This window comes from Rattus norvegicus, chromosome 5 (genome assembly GCF_036323735.1).
Source record: "Rattus norvegicus strain BN/NHsdMcwi chromosome 5, GRCr8, whole genome shotgun sequence".
Taxonomy (NCBI): domain Eukaryota; kingdom Metazoa; phylum Chordata; class Mammalia; order Rodentia; family Muridae; genus Rattus; species Rattus norvegicus.
In genome coordinates this window covers 137,243,596-137,259,287 of record NC_086023.1, presented here as the reverse complement: position 1 = coordinate 137,259,287, position 15,692 = coordinate 137,243,596, and the positions used below count along the sequence as shown (strand labels likewise).

Below are 15,692 nucleotides of genomic sequence, written 5' to 3'. Positions count from 1 at the left end.
TTGCCTTATCTCCATGCTAACTTCCTTGACAGTTCACGTCACGCCTTTGCAGTGGGAGATACACTCAAACCACTCAGGCTGTGGCTTTCCCTGAGCCATTCAAACTCTTAATATCATTACCGTGTTGGGGTCTCTGCTAGCTCCAAAGATACCCACCTTGCTAGTTCGGGTCTTGGCAGAGAGGGACGGCACAAACTGTGTAAACTGACGAGCGTAATGAAGACACATTATGAAGGTGAGGGTGGGATTTTGGAAAACCATCAAGGGACAGCACTGAGCACAGGTTCACCGTCAGTAGGAGGGGCAGAGGAATAAATTATTCAAATGCTTAGTTTTGAGTCTCTTGAAATAGATTTTTTTTAAATGGCAGAGGGATGAATTATGAATATACCATATGTCAACTGTTTGCTACCACCAGACAGACCCAATTCACTCTTCTCTACTTTGGTGGACAGGGTTGATTCACAGAGTTTGTACCAGAGGATCCTGAGAGCTTTGTTTCTGTTTGGGTTCCATGGAAGGATATAGTTAAATTGTGTCCCCCATCTCCAAAATGTAGACTTTGAAATCATAAACCCAAGTACCTCAACTGTGTTTTTTTGTTTTCAGAATGGTTGGCACTCTTAGGGGGAAGGGGAGATTTTAGACATAGATGGCAGAAGGAGAAAGCCAAGTGAAGATGGCCAGAATCCAACCACCACAGCAAACCACCAGGAGACCGAGAAGCACGGACCAGATTCTCCCTCAGAGTCATCCAAAAGAACCACCCCGCCACCATTTTTGGTCTAGCACTTGTAGTGTCAGACTTGTGAGACAATAGGTGTCTGTCCCCTAGGGCATCCACTTTTTGGTAGTTGGCTATGGCAGTTCTAAGTCACACTGTTCTAGAAGAGGAGCTCAGAGGCTGGGCTCACAGCTGAGCTCGCAGACCCCACATCTGGTGTGCTTCCTGTACACCCTTTGAAACGAACCCCATAGGCTCACTCCTTATCCTCTCCCCAGAATCTAGTGACTTGATTCTCAAGTGGCCAGATCCCTTGTCTATGTCATATCTTAATTGTAAGGTTCGTTTTTCTCCTTCTTTTAGAGGCAAGGTCTCAACCCTACATCTCTGGCTGACTGCTGGGGCTTGGGGCACGCACACATCTGCTGTAGCTGCCACTGGCTTATATTTTTGGCTGTGAGGCTAGCCTTTCACGGCTGAGCCATCTCTCCAGCCCAGCTGTGTTGTCTTAAAGCTCTCTGAGTCCAGAAGTTGAAAACCACTCGACATGTTTCACAGGGACTTTCACTGGCCCCACAGTTCCTGGCAGATAAAAGCCAAACACCATAGCTTTGCATGGAAGCTTGACACTAGACTACTCTTTTCTGTTTTCTGAGGTTCAGGAACTCGCCACTAAAGAACTACAGAACATTAAATCTCTAGTTTTCCAAGGTAATTAGAAACGGGAAAACAAGTACTTCAGAGCTAGAGACAACGGTGAGTTTGGCTAACAGTTAAGATGCTGCCATCCATCATCAGAGGTGATTGTAGGCTAGGACTGAATGGCTTCCAACCTCTTCCTGGGCAGCATATTGTTGTGACTGCAATGGTCTTACCTCATTCTGACCCAATTTCTTTCCTTTTGTTTGTTTTTTCGAAACAGGGTCCATTACGTAGCCCTTGCCTGTCCTGGATCTCACAGAGAACCATCTGCCACTGCCTCCCAAGTGTTGGGATCAGAGGGGCAAAAGGTGTGCACCGCCATGCCTGGCTCTCTGACCTAACAGTTTAGTTATCTGCCTTAGAGATCTGTAAACCTGCCAGGTGTGGTGACACACACCTTTAATCCCAGCATTCCAGAGGCAGAGGCATCTGAGTTTGACACCGGCCTGGTTTACAGAGTCACAGGGCAGGCAGTCCTACACACGACCTTATCTCAAAAACAAAAACAAAAACAAGCAAAAAAAAAAAAAAAAAAAGAGGTTCAAGGTCATCTTAGTTACATGGAATTCAAGGTCAGCCTGGACTACATAACAGTGTGTTTCCAAAAAATGTAAACTGTTTTAATGCAGTGGCTAACAGATGCTCTACTAGTAGCACCCATTATTACTTGTATTAATGCTATTTTACCTTGGAGCATATTCATGCAAGTCACTAAAGCCCTGGACTAAACAGCAGTCACACCTAGATGCTAGATTCTTTTTTTGTTTGTTTGTATGTTTTTTATTGTTGCTGGAGGCGGAGGTACACTATGGGTGGGGAGATCAAAGGGCAACTTTTTAAAATGTGTTCTGCCTACATCTATGTCTGTGTACCTCATGCACACCTGATGCTGGTGGAGGCCAGAGGGGTCACTGGATCCCCTGGGACTGGAGTAATAGATGGTTGGGAACTATATTGGCTGGTGGGAACTGAACCTTGAATAATCTGAAGAACATCCAGTGGTATCAGCTAGGCCATCTCTCTTGCTTCCCTTCTTCTTTAAATTTTTTTACTTTTATAGGGGAGGAGGTGTATGCTGGTTCCCGTGGAGCCCATCAGAGGGCATCGATGTCCTGGGCCGGGAGCTGCAGGTAGTTGTGTGCTACCAAATTCTGGTCCTGTGGAAGAGCAAGAAGTTCTTAACCACTGAGCAATCTCTCCAGACCTGGATTCTTACCTTTCTCTTTTTATGACCTTGGGTAAATTCCTTGCATTGGGCCTTAGTGTCTCTATCAGTATAGCCTGGTTCTTGGCCCGGTGTAGTGGCACGCCTTAAATTCCACCGCATCTCTGAGATCCAGTCTTTTCTAGAAGGTCAGTTCCAGGTCAGCCCGGACTGCATATTGAGACCCTTGTCTGAAACAAACCAAATGGGCGTTGCTCTGGCAGGTGATGCGCAACCTAGGTAAGGACAATCTCTAGGACTCTTAAGGATCCAAAGACCCACAAGAGTCCGCCACAGGATGTCCCCAAGAACAGCCTAACCTAACCTTCACAACGAAAGGCTGGAATTCTGATCATTGTTTTGACCCCCACCCCATTCCTCTCACTTTGTGTTTGTTGAACTCCACACAGGCCCACGTAATTCCTTCCCAGCAGGCGCCCTCCCCATTCAGACCGCTACCTGCCCACCGTCTCTAACCAATTGGGTGCTCGGGTCGAGTTTACGTGTGTGTATATAACCTAAGGACCACCCCCACTCAGGTTTTGATGCGACCTTCACAGACTCCAAGATCTTCTAACTGCCAGGTCCAACCCAGCGAAAAGCCCAAACACGAGCGGTCCAGAGGACTGACTACCAGGTCCCGCCCCCGGGCTCCGATTTGGGCTCGGACTAAGGCTCCCGGAGGTGGGATCGGGATTTCGTTCCAAACGCTTAGCGATCGCACTCTCGTGAGATTTGCTCCCGGAAGACCCGCCCCTCTTCAGTGTAGCGACCAATCGACAAAGGCGACGGTTAAGACAGTTGGGTTTTGAAGGAGCCAATGAACACTAGCAGCGGAGAGTTTAAGAATAACTGTTCGGCGTGCCTTTAGCCGGTCAGAAAAGAACGCATTCGGCACTTCTACAGACGCACTGAGGAGTCAGGGATTTGTGTTTGGGAGAGGTTTACGAAGAGGTGCTGGGCTGGTGCGAACTGTGGCAGGCAGAGCCCAGGAGTCCTGCGAGGTCCTGAGTTTGGTCGCCTCTCACCCCCCTCCCCGGTAGACGGGCCATGGCGCAGTTCGTGTTCGAGAGCGATTTGCATTCACTGCTTCAACTGGACGCGCCCATCCCCAATGCACCGATTGCTCGCTGGCAGCGCAAAGCAAAAGAAGCCACAGGCCCAGCCCCCTCGCCTATGCGGGCCGCCAACAGATCACACAGCGCCGGTCGGACCCCGGGCCGAACTCCTGGTGAGTGGGTGGCAGGTGGAGGGAGGATGGAATCGCTGAGAGTCGACCTTCATGCTGCCTTCAGGCTGACTTCTCTCTCCCTGCCCCAGGCAAATCTAATTCTAAGGTTCAGACCACCCCTAGCAAACCTGGAGGTGACCGCTATATCCCCCAACGTAGTGCTTCCCAAATGGAGGTGGCCAGCTTCCTCTTGAGCAAGGAGAACCAGCCGGAAGACGGGGGTACGCCCACCAAGAAGGTATGATTCCACAGGGGCACTGAGACATGAGACCTGGTGTGTCTATCCCCTGGTTGATACCAGTCTGCCTCACCACCCGTGTATTTCAGGAGCATCAGAAAGCCTGGGCTCGGAACCTGAACGGTTTTGATGTGGAGGAAGCCAAGATCCTCAGGCTCAGTGGAAAACCTCAGAATGCCCCAGAAGGTAAGAAATGACATTCATGGAGGTTGGCGTCAGCCCTTCCTAAGGGGAGACATGTGGGTGGGTATCAGTTTTTAAGGCTAGACCCACTCTCTTGCCACAGGCTACCAGAACAGATTGAAAGTACTCTACAGCCAGAAAGCCACGCCTGGCTCCAGTCGGAAGGCTTGCAGATACATTCCTTCCCTGCCAGACAGGATTCTTGATGCCCCTGAAATCCGGAATGACTACTGTGAGTGCCCTATTGTCTTTTTATGTGGATGCTGAAGATGGCCTGGGATTGGACCAGTCCAACAGAAAGCCTCCTGATTTTTCTTCCTCTGGCAGACCTGAATCTTGTCGATTGGAGCTCTGGAAATGTATTAGCTGTGGCACTGGACAACAGTGTGTACTTATGGAACGCTGGTTCCGGTGACATCCTGCAGCTGTTGCAAATGGAGCAGCCTGGGGACTACATATCATCCGTGGCCTGGATCAAAGAGGGCAACTACCTGGCTGTGGGCACCAGTAATGCTGAGGTGCAGGTGAGCCTGGGCCCTATATTGTGGCTCCGTGGTCAGTGGGCTCAGAGATGAACTTGTCTTGCTGGAAGGCTGTTGGTGCTCAGCTTCAGGCTGTGACCCTGTGGTCTCGCCTCTGCAGCTATGGGATGTGCAGCAGCAGAAACGGCTTCGAAACATGACCAGCCACTCTGCTCGAGTAAGCTCCCTGAGTTGGAACAGCTATATCCTGTCAAGGTCAGTGGTCTTTGCTAGTCTATAGCAAAATCATTCTGGTTTCTGCCATCCAGAGCTAACTCTCATTTTTCTTCTTTTAGTGGTTCACGATCTGGCCACATCCACCACCACGATGTTCGAGTAGCAGAACACCATGTGGCCACACTGAGTGGCCATAGCCAGGAAGTATGTGGGCTGCGCTGGGCCCCAGATGGACGACATCTGGCAAGCGGTGGCAATGATAACATTGTCAACGTGTGGCCTAGTGGTCCTGGAGAAAGTGGCTGGGTTCCCCTGCAGACATTCACTCAACATCAAGGTGCTGTCAAGGTGAGAGCACTTAGTCCCTGTAAACTAGGGACCGCTAAGAAGAGAAGACAGGTGGGGTTGGGTTTAATTGTAACACTTAGATGTTGGGAGTTGGTTTGATGCACTGTGTGTGTGTTCAGATGATTACTGTCCCCTGAGATCTGGTTGGCTTCTAACATGGGCATTGGCGTGAAGCATCTCCTGTCGGTGTTGGTTGTGTGCATATTATCACCTCTGATGGTTTAATAAAGAGCCGGTCAGCCTATAGCTGGGGAGCAGAGTTTACGGTGGGTCGATCCCAGTGAGCGTGTGTTGAGTAGAAAGAGGAGAGTGGTCACCGTGAGGGGTTTCCAGGAGACTGATGGAGGAGCAGCCAGGGCTAGCTGTCAGGTAACAGAGCAGGTGCTGGGTGGTAGGCAGCACAGTTGGATTAGAATAGGTGAGAACCCTGCCCAGCTATAGTGCAAGAAGCTCTTTAACATACATATACCAAGGCTTCTCTGTCATTTCAAGGGAATGGAGGGCATAGAAAGGCTCAGTGCTTTTACTGTCTGTCTGCTGACCTGACCCAGCCTTTATCCATTCCAACTAGGCTGTTGCATGGTGTCCCTGGCAGTCCAATATCCTGGCAACAGGAGGAGGTACCAGTGACCGACACATTCGCATTTGGAACGTCTGCTCTGGAGCCTGTCTGAGTGCTGTGGATGTGCATTCCCAGGTAGTTTTGTTGTGATTGCTACTGGTGATAGACTTATGGTTCAACCTGTCACAGGCTTCCTCTGATTTCTGAACAGCCAATTCTACTCCAACTATACCTGATCATTTCTAAATTCCCGACTCAGCCCTCTTTCGCATTCCCGTTTCCTAGTTTGGCTTATCTCCACCTAGGTCCTCAAGCATCACCTCTTCCGTAGGTCCCAGTTAAGCTTGTCACTTCCCTTGCCTTCCTGAAATGTACTGTTGATCCTCTTGCACTGTTTCAGATAGCAGAACCTGCTTAGAAACCTGGAAAGCTGCCCACTCTGTCATCCTCTTCAAGATATTCCAGTTTTACTTTGGAATATCATTCACATCTGTCCCTTCCTCAGCACAGAGTCCTCATTCATTCATTCAGAGACAGGGTCTCGCCCTGGCTGGCCTCAGACTTGCAATGAGCCTCCTGCTTTAGCATCCCAAGTGCTGAGATTACCAGCATGCACCCTGTGCCAAGGCTCCCACACATTCTCTTCCAGTCTTTTATACTTAACAGTCTGAGTGGTAGGTATATTACTGTCCTTAAACCTATGATGACTCCACAACCTACAGCATAAGATCCAAGTACATGGGAACGTCCACGGCTCTTGCTGCTGATGTGCCTTACTGTATCTGCTCCAGCCCTCCCTGTTCGCTCCCCTCACACTCAGCCTTCACTGCAGGCACGGGCTCTCTGAAGCCAGATGGTTGGAGTTACACAAGGGCGCAGTCCTCTGTGGCATTGCTTCTGGTGGATTCGTCTTACACAGATACTTGTCTTGGGGCTTCAGTAAGCACTGTGACCATTAAGACCTGATGGGGTTTCTAATCCTAGAGAGCACTCAGTTCTGAGTGTGTCGTGGAGGAATGTCATGCCCACGACGACTCTTTCCACAGGTGTGCTCCATCCTCTGGTCTCCCCACTATAAGGAGCTCATCTCAGGCCATGGCTTTGCCCAGAACCAGCTGGTTATTTGGAAGTACCCAACCATGGCCAAGGTGGCAGAGCTCAAAGGTAGGTGGGAAAGGAAGCCAGACAGAAAGGCCACATAGTGTATGTTTCCATTCATATGAAATATTGAGAATAAACAGGCTAATATGGCTTGCCAGGAACTTTGTGAGGATGGTGGGAAGATTCCATTTATGTGAAATGTTGGGAATAGGTAAATAACAGACTAATTAACAGGCTAATTAATGGCTTGCCAGGGGCTTTGGCAAGATTGATAGGAAGTGTGATTTAGAATGTTCAGACAATGCACACAACCTCACCTTATAAATACTGTAATCCCACTCAGTTATAAAGGGTGAGTGGCATTCACATTTCGTTCCTAGGTGACTAACAGAATTGGAGGAGGGCTGTGGGTATACTCAAATGCACCGCTCTTGCCGTAGGTCACACAGCCCGGGTCCTGAGTCTCACCATGAGTCCAGACGGGGCCACAGTGGCATCTGCAGCAGCCGATGAGACTCTGCGGCTCTGGCGCTGCTTTGAGCTGGACCCTGCCCTTCGGCGGGAGCGGGAAAAAGCCAGCACATCTAAAAGTAGCCTCATCCACCAAGGCATCCGGTGAAAGACAACCCTTTCTTTTCCCTTCTTGATTTTGTTGTTTATTTTTTTCTAATAAAGTTCATATCTTCCTTTCTTGTGTTCCAGCATCCTTCCTATAGGCTGCCCCTACTCTGACTAGCGCTAGAAGTCTTGTGGGAACTTTTGGCCACCCGCAGAGCTTTGTTTTTAGAGACAGGGTCCAGCAGGCTAACCTCGAACTTGTGAGCTTCCTGCTTTGTACCCTTCCCAGTAGCTGGAATTACTGCCTACGCTACCACCCTTCTGTTTGTAAACAAGCCAGAGCCAAAGCTATGTCCCCCACCTCGTTTACACACACACACAATCTCAGTGGTTTCCTGTCACTTTAATTAAGACACAGTTGAGTGCACAGCCTGCATTGCCAGGCCTGTGGCCTGCCCATCCTGACCTTTGGCCCAGAAGCTCATGCTTCCATGAGGAGTGAAAAGGGCGCCTGAGTCCACAGTGACAGATTATTGCTGACCTCTTCAGTGTGAGGAGAAAGGCCACAAGGCCCGGGCGCGGGCCAGCCCTGAGTGTTCTCCCGAGTTTTTAAGGCAGGGAGTGGGAAGTAAGTGTCCAGCCCTTTCCAGCCTCCAGTTCTGGTGGCAGACAGCATGAGGCCACATCCCTGGAACTGGCTGGGAGAAGGAATGGGGACAGTGGTCCCTGTAGACCAGCTGTGGGGAAGAGAGCCAATCCGCCTATTCAGTCCTGACCACAAGAGTCCTGGTCATGGGTGTAGGTGGAGAGGACACTTGTGGGTGCTGCCCAGCTGCAGTCCCGAGGCACTTAGGTGGGCACCATCTAGGCCCTGGTGCTAGTTGGCCTTGACCTTCATGGACGCTGCAGCTCCATTTTGCTGAACTGCACGGGGCAGCCGCTTCCCCTTGGTGTAAGAGTGATACCAGAAGTTGGAGAACAGTATGAAGAAGATGGTGCCGTACATCCAGATGAGGTGGATGATGATAGGATATTGGTAGTTGCAGCTGGGCATGAAGTAGTATTGGCTGATGTGCAGTGAGACCAGGACGAACTGGATCTGGGATAGAAAAAGACAAGGGTCAGAAATCGGTTCAGGAGGAGTAGAAATAGACGAAAGCTCTGAGGGGAAGGCTGGGATCAGGTGAGATCGGTTGGGGAGAAGGGTTAGACATAGTGGTTGGTTTTAGCTCCTCACCAGCTGAATGGCTGTCATGTGTTTCTTCCACCAAAGGTAGGGCTGAGCCACAGGGCCCAGGGCAGACAATCCGTAGTAGAGGTACATGACGACGTGTACAGAGGAGTTTATCATGGCATGGAAAGAGCCCATTCCTCCTAAGGTGGGGAAGAAGACGGTCAGGAGATGAACCTCTACTCCCGGTGGCCACCCGCTTCTCCAGGCCTTCTGCTCACCTGGAGCAATCTTTATCCCCCACCACCAGCTCCAGGGAAGCACCGAGTGGTGGAAGACATGGAGGAAGGTCACTTGCCCATCCTTCTTCCGGAGAATAAATATCACCTGAGAGAAGAATGGAGGACAGGCTGAGTGCCAGTGCCTTCCTTTCCACTCCTCCCAAGTTCTAGCAGCTGTGACTACTCACTGTGTCCATGAGTTCAATGACCTTGGAAAGCATGAAGAGCCAGGCCACTCGAACCATCTGGGAAGGTAGACCAATCTTAATACTTTACACACTATCCAAAGAGCCTCTGCTAACTGGCCAGCCACACAGGTCTTACTGACTCCCTTATCTAGGTTGCTCATAATTATGGTTACCTAAGGCTCTACTTACCCGAAGTGCTTCAGGGTTATTGGAAAAGTCTACAGGGTCACAGCGCCAGGTATACGTACTCAGCCAGCCAGACATGAGGAACTAAGAAAGAGTGGATCAGACCCCTCATTCCCTCTCCAACAACCCTTCCTCTTCACTAACAACCTCTGGAATAGGGAATTGCCATGCTCTGGCCCATGCCCTGTACCTGACCTCTTACCCTGCAGACAGGAACTACAGCCTAGGCATTCCAGCCTACCTCATAGACAATGTAGAGGGAGAGTGTCACCAGTGAGAAATTGTAGACAATCATGAAGCCTCGAAGTTGGAAAGGCTTCCGATTAGCCATGATTCGAGGCCCAAGTGATAGGACGAAGTACACATAGGTCAGAAGGATGGATGTTATTAGCAAGGGGGATCCCATCAGAGGATAGTTTTGGATCCGGGGATCTGTGAATAGGATGTCAAAGGAGTGAGGGTCACAGGGTTTAAGAACCTTCCCAGGTCTAGACATGAGGTCAGGTCACAAATAGTTCATTAGGACTCTTCCTTAGGACACAATCCTAGATCCTGGGATCCCAGAGAAGAAGGGAACCGGGCTATAGACTGCAGCTTACCTGCACACTTCATCAATTCCTGGTACAAGTTCACAACAGCCTCCATCCTGGCTAAGGACTCTAAGGAGGGATGGAGAGTGGGCATCAGACAGGGATCATGCATGACCCCATCACACATGTAATCAAAGAGACAAGACACAGAATCAGACAACTCTGATGGCTCACTGACAAAAGGATAGGGTTGTGAATCCAACTCAGTGGTAAAGTATTTTCCTAGCATGCCCAAGGCCCCAAGTTGAATCCTGGCCATGGTGAGCAGGGGTATATGGGAGAAAAGGCAGTTTGGATGGAGCATCCAGCCTGCTTGAAGAGAGCCGCCCACCATTCCTCTCCACACCTTCCCCTGCCTCCCTCCCTTCCCTCCCTTCCTTCCTCCTTCTTCGAGAGAACTCTGCCTTCCAGGTCTCCTTCTGGAGCCTTCCTTTCTCCTCACAACACAGTTCATCTTCCCAGTGAACTTCCTCACCTGTACTGGCAAGCAGTCTTAACTCTGCTTTGAGAGACACTCTTCTTTCCAGAGATTCTCCCCTTCAGCCACTCCTCTCACGGTCTCCTTCTCTCAGGTAAAGTCTCTCTGGTCCTGTCCCAAGACTCCCATCTCCCCTCTGTTCCCTGCTGGGACTCCCACCTCCATGGTCACCTCTCGTTCTTTCTAGTACCTGAACAAACCTAGGGCTCAACTTCTCCCCTGGTGAACACAAGTGCCCCAGGCTTCCCCCTGCCTCCCAGGCTCTCACCTCCAGCCTTCTGCCTTCTTCCAGTGTTTCACCTCCAGCCTCTCTCCTCCCCTCTTTTCACCGGCAAGTTCTGCCTCTCTCTCTCTTCCACTCCAGGAGCCTGGCTCTTTGAGACTCCTGCCCTGGCGGCTCCACCTGTCTGACTAGATCTTGCAGCAGCCCCGCCCAACTCCCGCCCCCGCTACATTGGGCATGGGGTGGAGGGTGGGTCCAGGCCACAGGTCAATGCCTAGAGAAGCAGGACCCACCAGAATTGAGAAAGCCAAGTAAGGCCCCAGACTCACCACCTTTGACCAGCCAGATAAGCTACGTTTGTAGGTTCTCCAGAAACTTCTGGCCAGAACCTCTGGCCAAAGCCAGAAGAATTGCCAAAAATCCACACCCAGCATTCTCTCCCAAACCAGCCATGAATTCTCAGTTTGTCCTACTTCAGAATGGGCATCACCCTTCCCTACCAGGGAGGGAGGGTAAGGACACCAGTGGTATGTGAGGACCTGGTGGGGGTTGTGGGGGAGGTCTCAGGAATCTTTCCCTCCTCTGGGAGGGAGCCTCATGGGCTAGGCCCCCTCCTCCTTAAAGTTGGAAAGAATGTCAAGAGAAAGCTTACAGGGATACAGTAACTTAGTCTAGACCCAGGAAAGCCTAGGACTTTGTCCCAGAGGGATCAGGCAATTGCCTAACAACCTGAGTGCTCTGGGTGCTCGCTCTCCATCACTCTCCTGCCTTGGGGCTCAAGTTCTACCATCTACCTCACACATTAATAAATACATACCTTCATCATACGACTCTCAACCACCTTAGAGATATGCGTACGGTACCAGGAGCTAGCACACATCCACACACAGCCCATACATATCATGCTGACCACACCACCAAAATTGCCTCCCCTACTGGACTCTGACATGCTAGGCTCCTCAACTTCATGCCTGTCAGGGACTGCATTAACTGTGGCTACTTGACCAGGCACGGGTACATCTCACCCACACCTCCCTTTCTTCACACAGAGCTCTGGGTGAGCAGCACTCATTTCTTCCTTCAGCCACACTTTTGTTGGTGGCCTATGTCGGAGTGGGGCCTAGCACTTAGGCATGTGCTATCACACACAGTTCCTCTCTGACACATGTGAGCTTGCCAGCTCCTTATCTGCTTCAACCACCTCCTCCAATACTCTCGCCCTTCACTACCACTTAACACCGGTAGATACACAGTGACCCCGAGGACTGGAGGGAATCCAGACTTCTGAGAGGGATCTCTCCCTAAACTTGAGGGAAACCCGGGTGTGCCCCCACCCTGTCCCGCGGTGGAACAGGGCCAGTTCCCTTAAGATGGATGGGAAGGAAAAAGGGCACCGGCAAGGAGCAGGAAAGGGAACGAGAGGAGGGAGCAAAGGGAGGAAGGCCAGGAGATACTGGAAAAGAACTAGGTGTGAGCAAATGGGGGTCAGAGGGCCAAGGTGCCTGGGAGGGATCGTGGTGGGCAGGCCCAGCCCCAGTAGCTGGGACCTCCCACCCACTCACCCCAGGAAACGCCTCGCCCACAGCTTGGGCAGGGCAGGGCAGGGCGGGCAGGGCAGGGCTAGCCTGGCCAGCCAGGCAGGGGGCGCTGGCACGTGGGGAGCCATGGAAGGTACACACTCACCAGTGGGAGCCAGGCGGGCAGCAGTGAAGGGTTCAAAGGGATCAGGGCCGGAGAGAAGTCCCCAGGGCCTCCTGTCGGCCACTTCCTCATCTGCTGGGCCGACTTTCTGTCACCAGAGGGGGAGAGGGCGGGCCGGGCGGGGGGCGCCTGCTGATTGGGCGACTGGCCGAGGCAGGAGGGGCCGTCCAGCGCTTGCCTGGCCGCAAGGGCGGGAGCAGGGGCGGGTCGCCAGATCCCGGGGCAGGAAGCACACCCAGCCCCAGCTCTCCACCCCTTCCTTCGCATCTCTCAGCCTGTCCCGCCGATGACTATGACTTGGCCCGCACCCAGCAGCTTCTTGACGTTCAGCCTGCATGGCCCCATTCGTGGTCCTCTGTCCAGTCCAGCATGAGGACCCACTCATCTGCTGTCTGCTTTGTGACAAGCGCGGTTTAAGATTACGGGACATTTCCAGGGTTCAACCATTCCCTCGAGGCTTTTCCAGCAAGAGGAGGGCCAGCTGTGCCTACTAAGGGCTGACTGGGGTGGCAGGAGGCTTTAGCGGGATGCAGGAGCCGGCCAACCACCATGCTTCTCAGAGCCTATAAACTTGGATGAGTCCTAGCTTTAGGAGCCTCTGAGAGGATTTCCTGGAACGGAGATGGGAGAATACAAGTGGCCCCAGGCAAGAACTGTGAATCACTGTCTAAACTGGCCTTCAAGGTAGTGAAAGGGGGTGCAGGTGGGGGTAGCAAGTGAAATTAGCCGTGGTTCAATGTGGTAGATCTTGGAGACCAAATGAGGCAGTCTGACTTTTATTCTAGAAGCAGATTAAAAACAAGAATTTTGAGGTGGCTCATCTCATTCGTCAGACATCGACTGACCATCTACAGTGTGCAAACCCACATTAACCTCTGCTCCGCGCACTTACATAACTTACTGCCCAGGTACACGGTACTAGAGAGATCAGGTGAGAGGAAACAGCTGGGTCTGAAGAGGTAACAGCTGGGGTTGGGAAAGCCAGACAACGTTTCGGGGGGTGGGGTGGGGGTGGGGGAGGGAGTAGTTAATTGTCAATTCAACACCACCACCACCCCCAGCACCAGATAATCCAAACTACTGGATGACATGAAATCTGTCTTTCCGATAATGATTCATTTACAGCTTGGACAACTGTATGACGTAAATATGTAGAGAGTTGAGGAATTTAGAAGAGGCAGTGGCTGGGAGGGATAATAGGTTCATAATTGGTGGACGTAGGTACCAAGGCATTGGAAAGAGACAAAAGCAGAGTACAGTTTTGAGCACCCCTTAGATTACCTGTTAGCACCTACTCTTGACAAAAAACAGCAGAGAATTCACTTCCAAACCCAACTTCTTTATCATCGTACACTAGGCCCCTAATGTCCCTGATCTGTCATTCTCAAGCCATAGCCCAAACTTTAGTCAACAAATGTCAGCATCTTTCTCGCCAGTGAACACCCACGATGGATCCAAAAGCTCTCGTAGAGTGTTCAGAATGGTGTTTTGCATGTGTGATTAAGACTTGTTAGATGAATGTTCACAAATTTACATACAAACATATCCGTCCACGGGGCTGCTTCCGACTCTCACGCCTTTCTCTTGGCTCGACACAAGATACAGTCATATCTCCACGAAGTAAACTACTCCTGCTTCTAGCTAACTCTCATACAATTTTCTGCACCTTTCCCAACTCCACGATCCTTTCAAGGGGAAAAGTTCATATTTGAGTCATATCTGTTAACTGTATAATTGGGCCATTATCTGTCATTCAGTTGACCCTTCGTGCTTGTTGATTTGATAGTAAAAGTAAATAGGACAATGGAAGGAAAGGAGACACTAAGACCTGGAGTCAAGTGGGGAGAACAGTACGTCATTATATTTCTCTCGAGAGCAGTGTTTATTGAGCTAAACAATATTTATCAAGGTCCTGATGTCTTTCATGTGTATTCAAAAAGGCCACACCTGACTCTAAAGTTCTGAGCTTAAATGGTCTGGTTAACGTGTGCGTGACTGTGCATATATTGTGGAGCTTCCTAAAAATGAGAGCCAACAGTCCCTAGTTTATGGATCCCCCGTGCAGGTTAAAGGCAGCAACCCATGTGAAGTGCTTTGCAGCCTGTCTCAACATTCACAAAGTAAGAATCAGGCCGGCCGGCACACAAAGGACATGTTTGAATGTGATTAACACGTGCTCCTTTACAAATCTCTCCTAAACAATGAGCAAATATACAAACGGCTCTGAAAGCCCTACAGAGAGATTTGGGTCTACATGTTCCTTGTGAAAACACCCTGGAAAGATGATGGCACTGTCCTAAAGTCAAACAAACAGGAAGCTTCAAGTATGTGCATGTTCATCTGGGCCACATGGAGAGATGACTGTGGCAAGGCCTCAATAAATGTTAGCTGACTCCATGAATGAACAGACATGAAGGCTTTTCTTAACTTGGTCCTGACAGAAGGCATCTTCCAATATCTGATACAGCCCAAGTCTGCCAAATGGCATCTCCACAACTATGGATTCTTCAAAGCACCAACCCCGGGAGAACAGAATACACATAAGTGAACAGCCCACAGTTGCACACAGATGAATCTCCCTATGAAAGCTCTGGGGAATAGGGACCTTATATCAGAGGTGGGGGTTTGTCTGTTCTTAACAGTTTCAGAAATGATACGGAACACTCAAAAACACCTTCTAGCAGTAAGGGTGAGACACACAGAAGCAATGTAATGACCTCAAAGCAAAAGATGTGGCAGGTGTTGGAAACTCTTAAGTATGGCTCCAGCTCAGAGAGCCACCCCAGGCTCCCCCAACCCTCCCAACGTATGCTCGCCTGTGTGTATTTCAAGAGAAGATCTCACTATGCAGCCCAGGCTGCTCTCAAATTCTAGATCTTCCTGCCTCTGTCTCTTTAGTGCTTGGATTACAGGCACCTGTGACCATACCCAGCCTCTGTTTATACATTTTGGCCTTGAATGCATACAGGAATCACCTGGGGGAGCTTTTAGACTCAGTGCCTGCCTCTCACTTCTAAACTGACACTAATGGTTGTTTTCAATAGGAAAGGGCTGGAACTTGTTTATAGGCTGTATGGAAAGAGACAATAGGACCCACCAGAAACACACACATAGACTGGCTTTGGGCTAAGGAAAACACCTCACAGGCTGAGATGTGTAGAAATGAAGTCTGTCCGTAGGTTGGGATGGCATTTACAGAGTTTAGTTAAGGAGGTTATTTTCCCTTCAGCAGCAGGTGAGGTACTCCCTGAGCAGGAGCAGCAGCAGGATGAGAGGTTTTAGGAAATGATAAAAAGTCTGGTAAACTGATGGCAGGCATCGGGCG

At 50.4% G+C, this 15,692-nt stretch overlaps 2 protein-coding genes and 1 long non-coding RNA gene across 8 annotated transcripts; 1 reads left to right on the top strand and 2 right to left on the bottom strand.

Moving 5' to 3' along the window:
• Positions 1-2,182: 2,182 nt before the first annotated feature.
• Positions 2,183-3,354, bottom strand: LOC103692460 (uncharacterized). Of its 3 annotated transcripts, XR_010066611.1 has the most exons (3): positions 3,108-3,335; positions 2,660-2,821; positions 2,183-2,583 (listed from the first exon to the last, which is right to left on the bottom strand). It is a non-coding gene; the product is annotated as an uncharacterized LOC103692460 (long non-coding RNA). The 3 variants fall into 3 exon arrangements; XR_592705.4 differs by having other exon boundaries at positions 2,660-3,354; XR_010066612.1 differs by having other exon boundaries at positions 2,183-2,821; positions 3,183-3,319.
• A 134-nt stretch (positions 3,355-3,488) lies between these two features.
• Cdc20 (cell division cycle 20) lies at positions 3,489-7,692 on the top strand. The gene is made up of 10 exons (NM_171993.2): positions 3,489-3,861; positions 3,951-4,099; positions 4,189-4,285; positions 4,386-4,514; positions 4,610-4,806; positions 4,925-5,019; positions 5,100-5,328; positions 5,900-6,025; positions 6,937-7,054; positions 7,432-7,692. Exons 1-10 carry the CDS (start codon positions 3,681-3,683, stop codon positions 7,608-7,610), a joined length of 1,500 nt encoding a protein of 499 aa, NP_741990.1. The 5' UTR covers positions 3,489-3,680; the 3' UTR covers positions 7,611-7,692.
• A 244-nt stretch (positions 7,693-7,936) lies between these two features.
• Elovl1 (ELOVL fatty acid elongase 1) lies at positions 7,937-12,507 on the bottom strand. 4 transcript variants are annotated; one of them, XM_017593618.3, is made up of 9 exons: positions 10,712-12,320; positions 10,441-10,633; positions 9,975-10,034; positions 9,617-9,807; positions 9,379-9,459; positions 9,190-9,246; positions 9,002-9,107; positions 8,787-8,923; positions 7,937-8,648 (listed from the first exon to the last, which is right to left on the bottom strand). In XM_017593618.3, exons 3-9 carry the CDS (start codon positions 10,018-10,020, stop codon positions 8,427-8,429), a joined length of 840 nt encoding a protein of 279 aa, XP_017449107.1. In that variant the 5' UTR covers positions 10,021-10,034; positions 10,441-10,633; positions 10,712-12,320; the 3' UTR covers positions 7,937-8,426.
• Positions 12,508-15,692: the final 3,185 nt, after the last annotated feature.

Coding starts and splice junctions, on each gene's coding strand:
- Cdc20 (NM_171993.2), top strand. CDS start 3,681: ATGGCGCAGTTCGTGTTCGAGAGCGATTTGCATTCACTGCTTCAACTG. Junction 3,862..3,950: donor GACCCCGGGCCGAACTCCTG/GTGAGTGGGTGG, acceptor TCCCTGCCCCAG/GCAAATCTAATTCTAAGGTT. Junction 4,100..4,188: donor GGGGTACGCCCACCAAGAAG/GTATGATTCCAC, acceptor CGTGTATTTCAG/GAGCATCAGAAAGCCTGGGC.
- Elovl1 (XM_017593616.3), bottom strand. CDS start 10,020: ATGGAGGCTGTTGTGAACTTGTACCAGGAATTGATGAAGTGTGCAG. Junction 9,247..9,378: donor ATAACCCTGAAGCACTTCGG/GTAAGTAGAGCC, acceptor CTACCTTCCCAG/ATGGTTCGAGTGGCCTGGCT. Junction 9,108..9,189: donor TCATTGAACTCATGGACACA/GTGAGTAGTCAC, acceptor TTCTTCTCTCAG/GTGATATTTATTCTCCGGAA.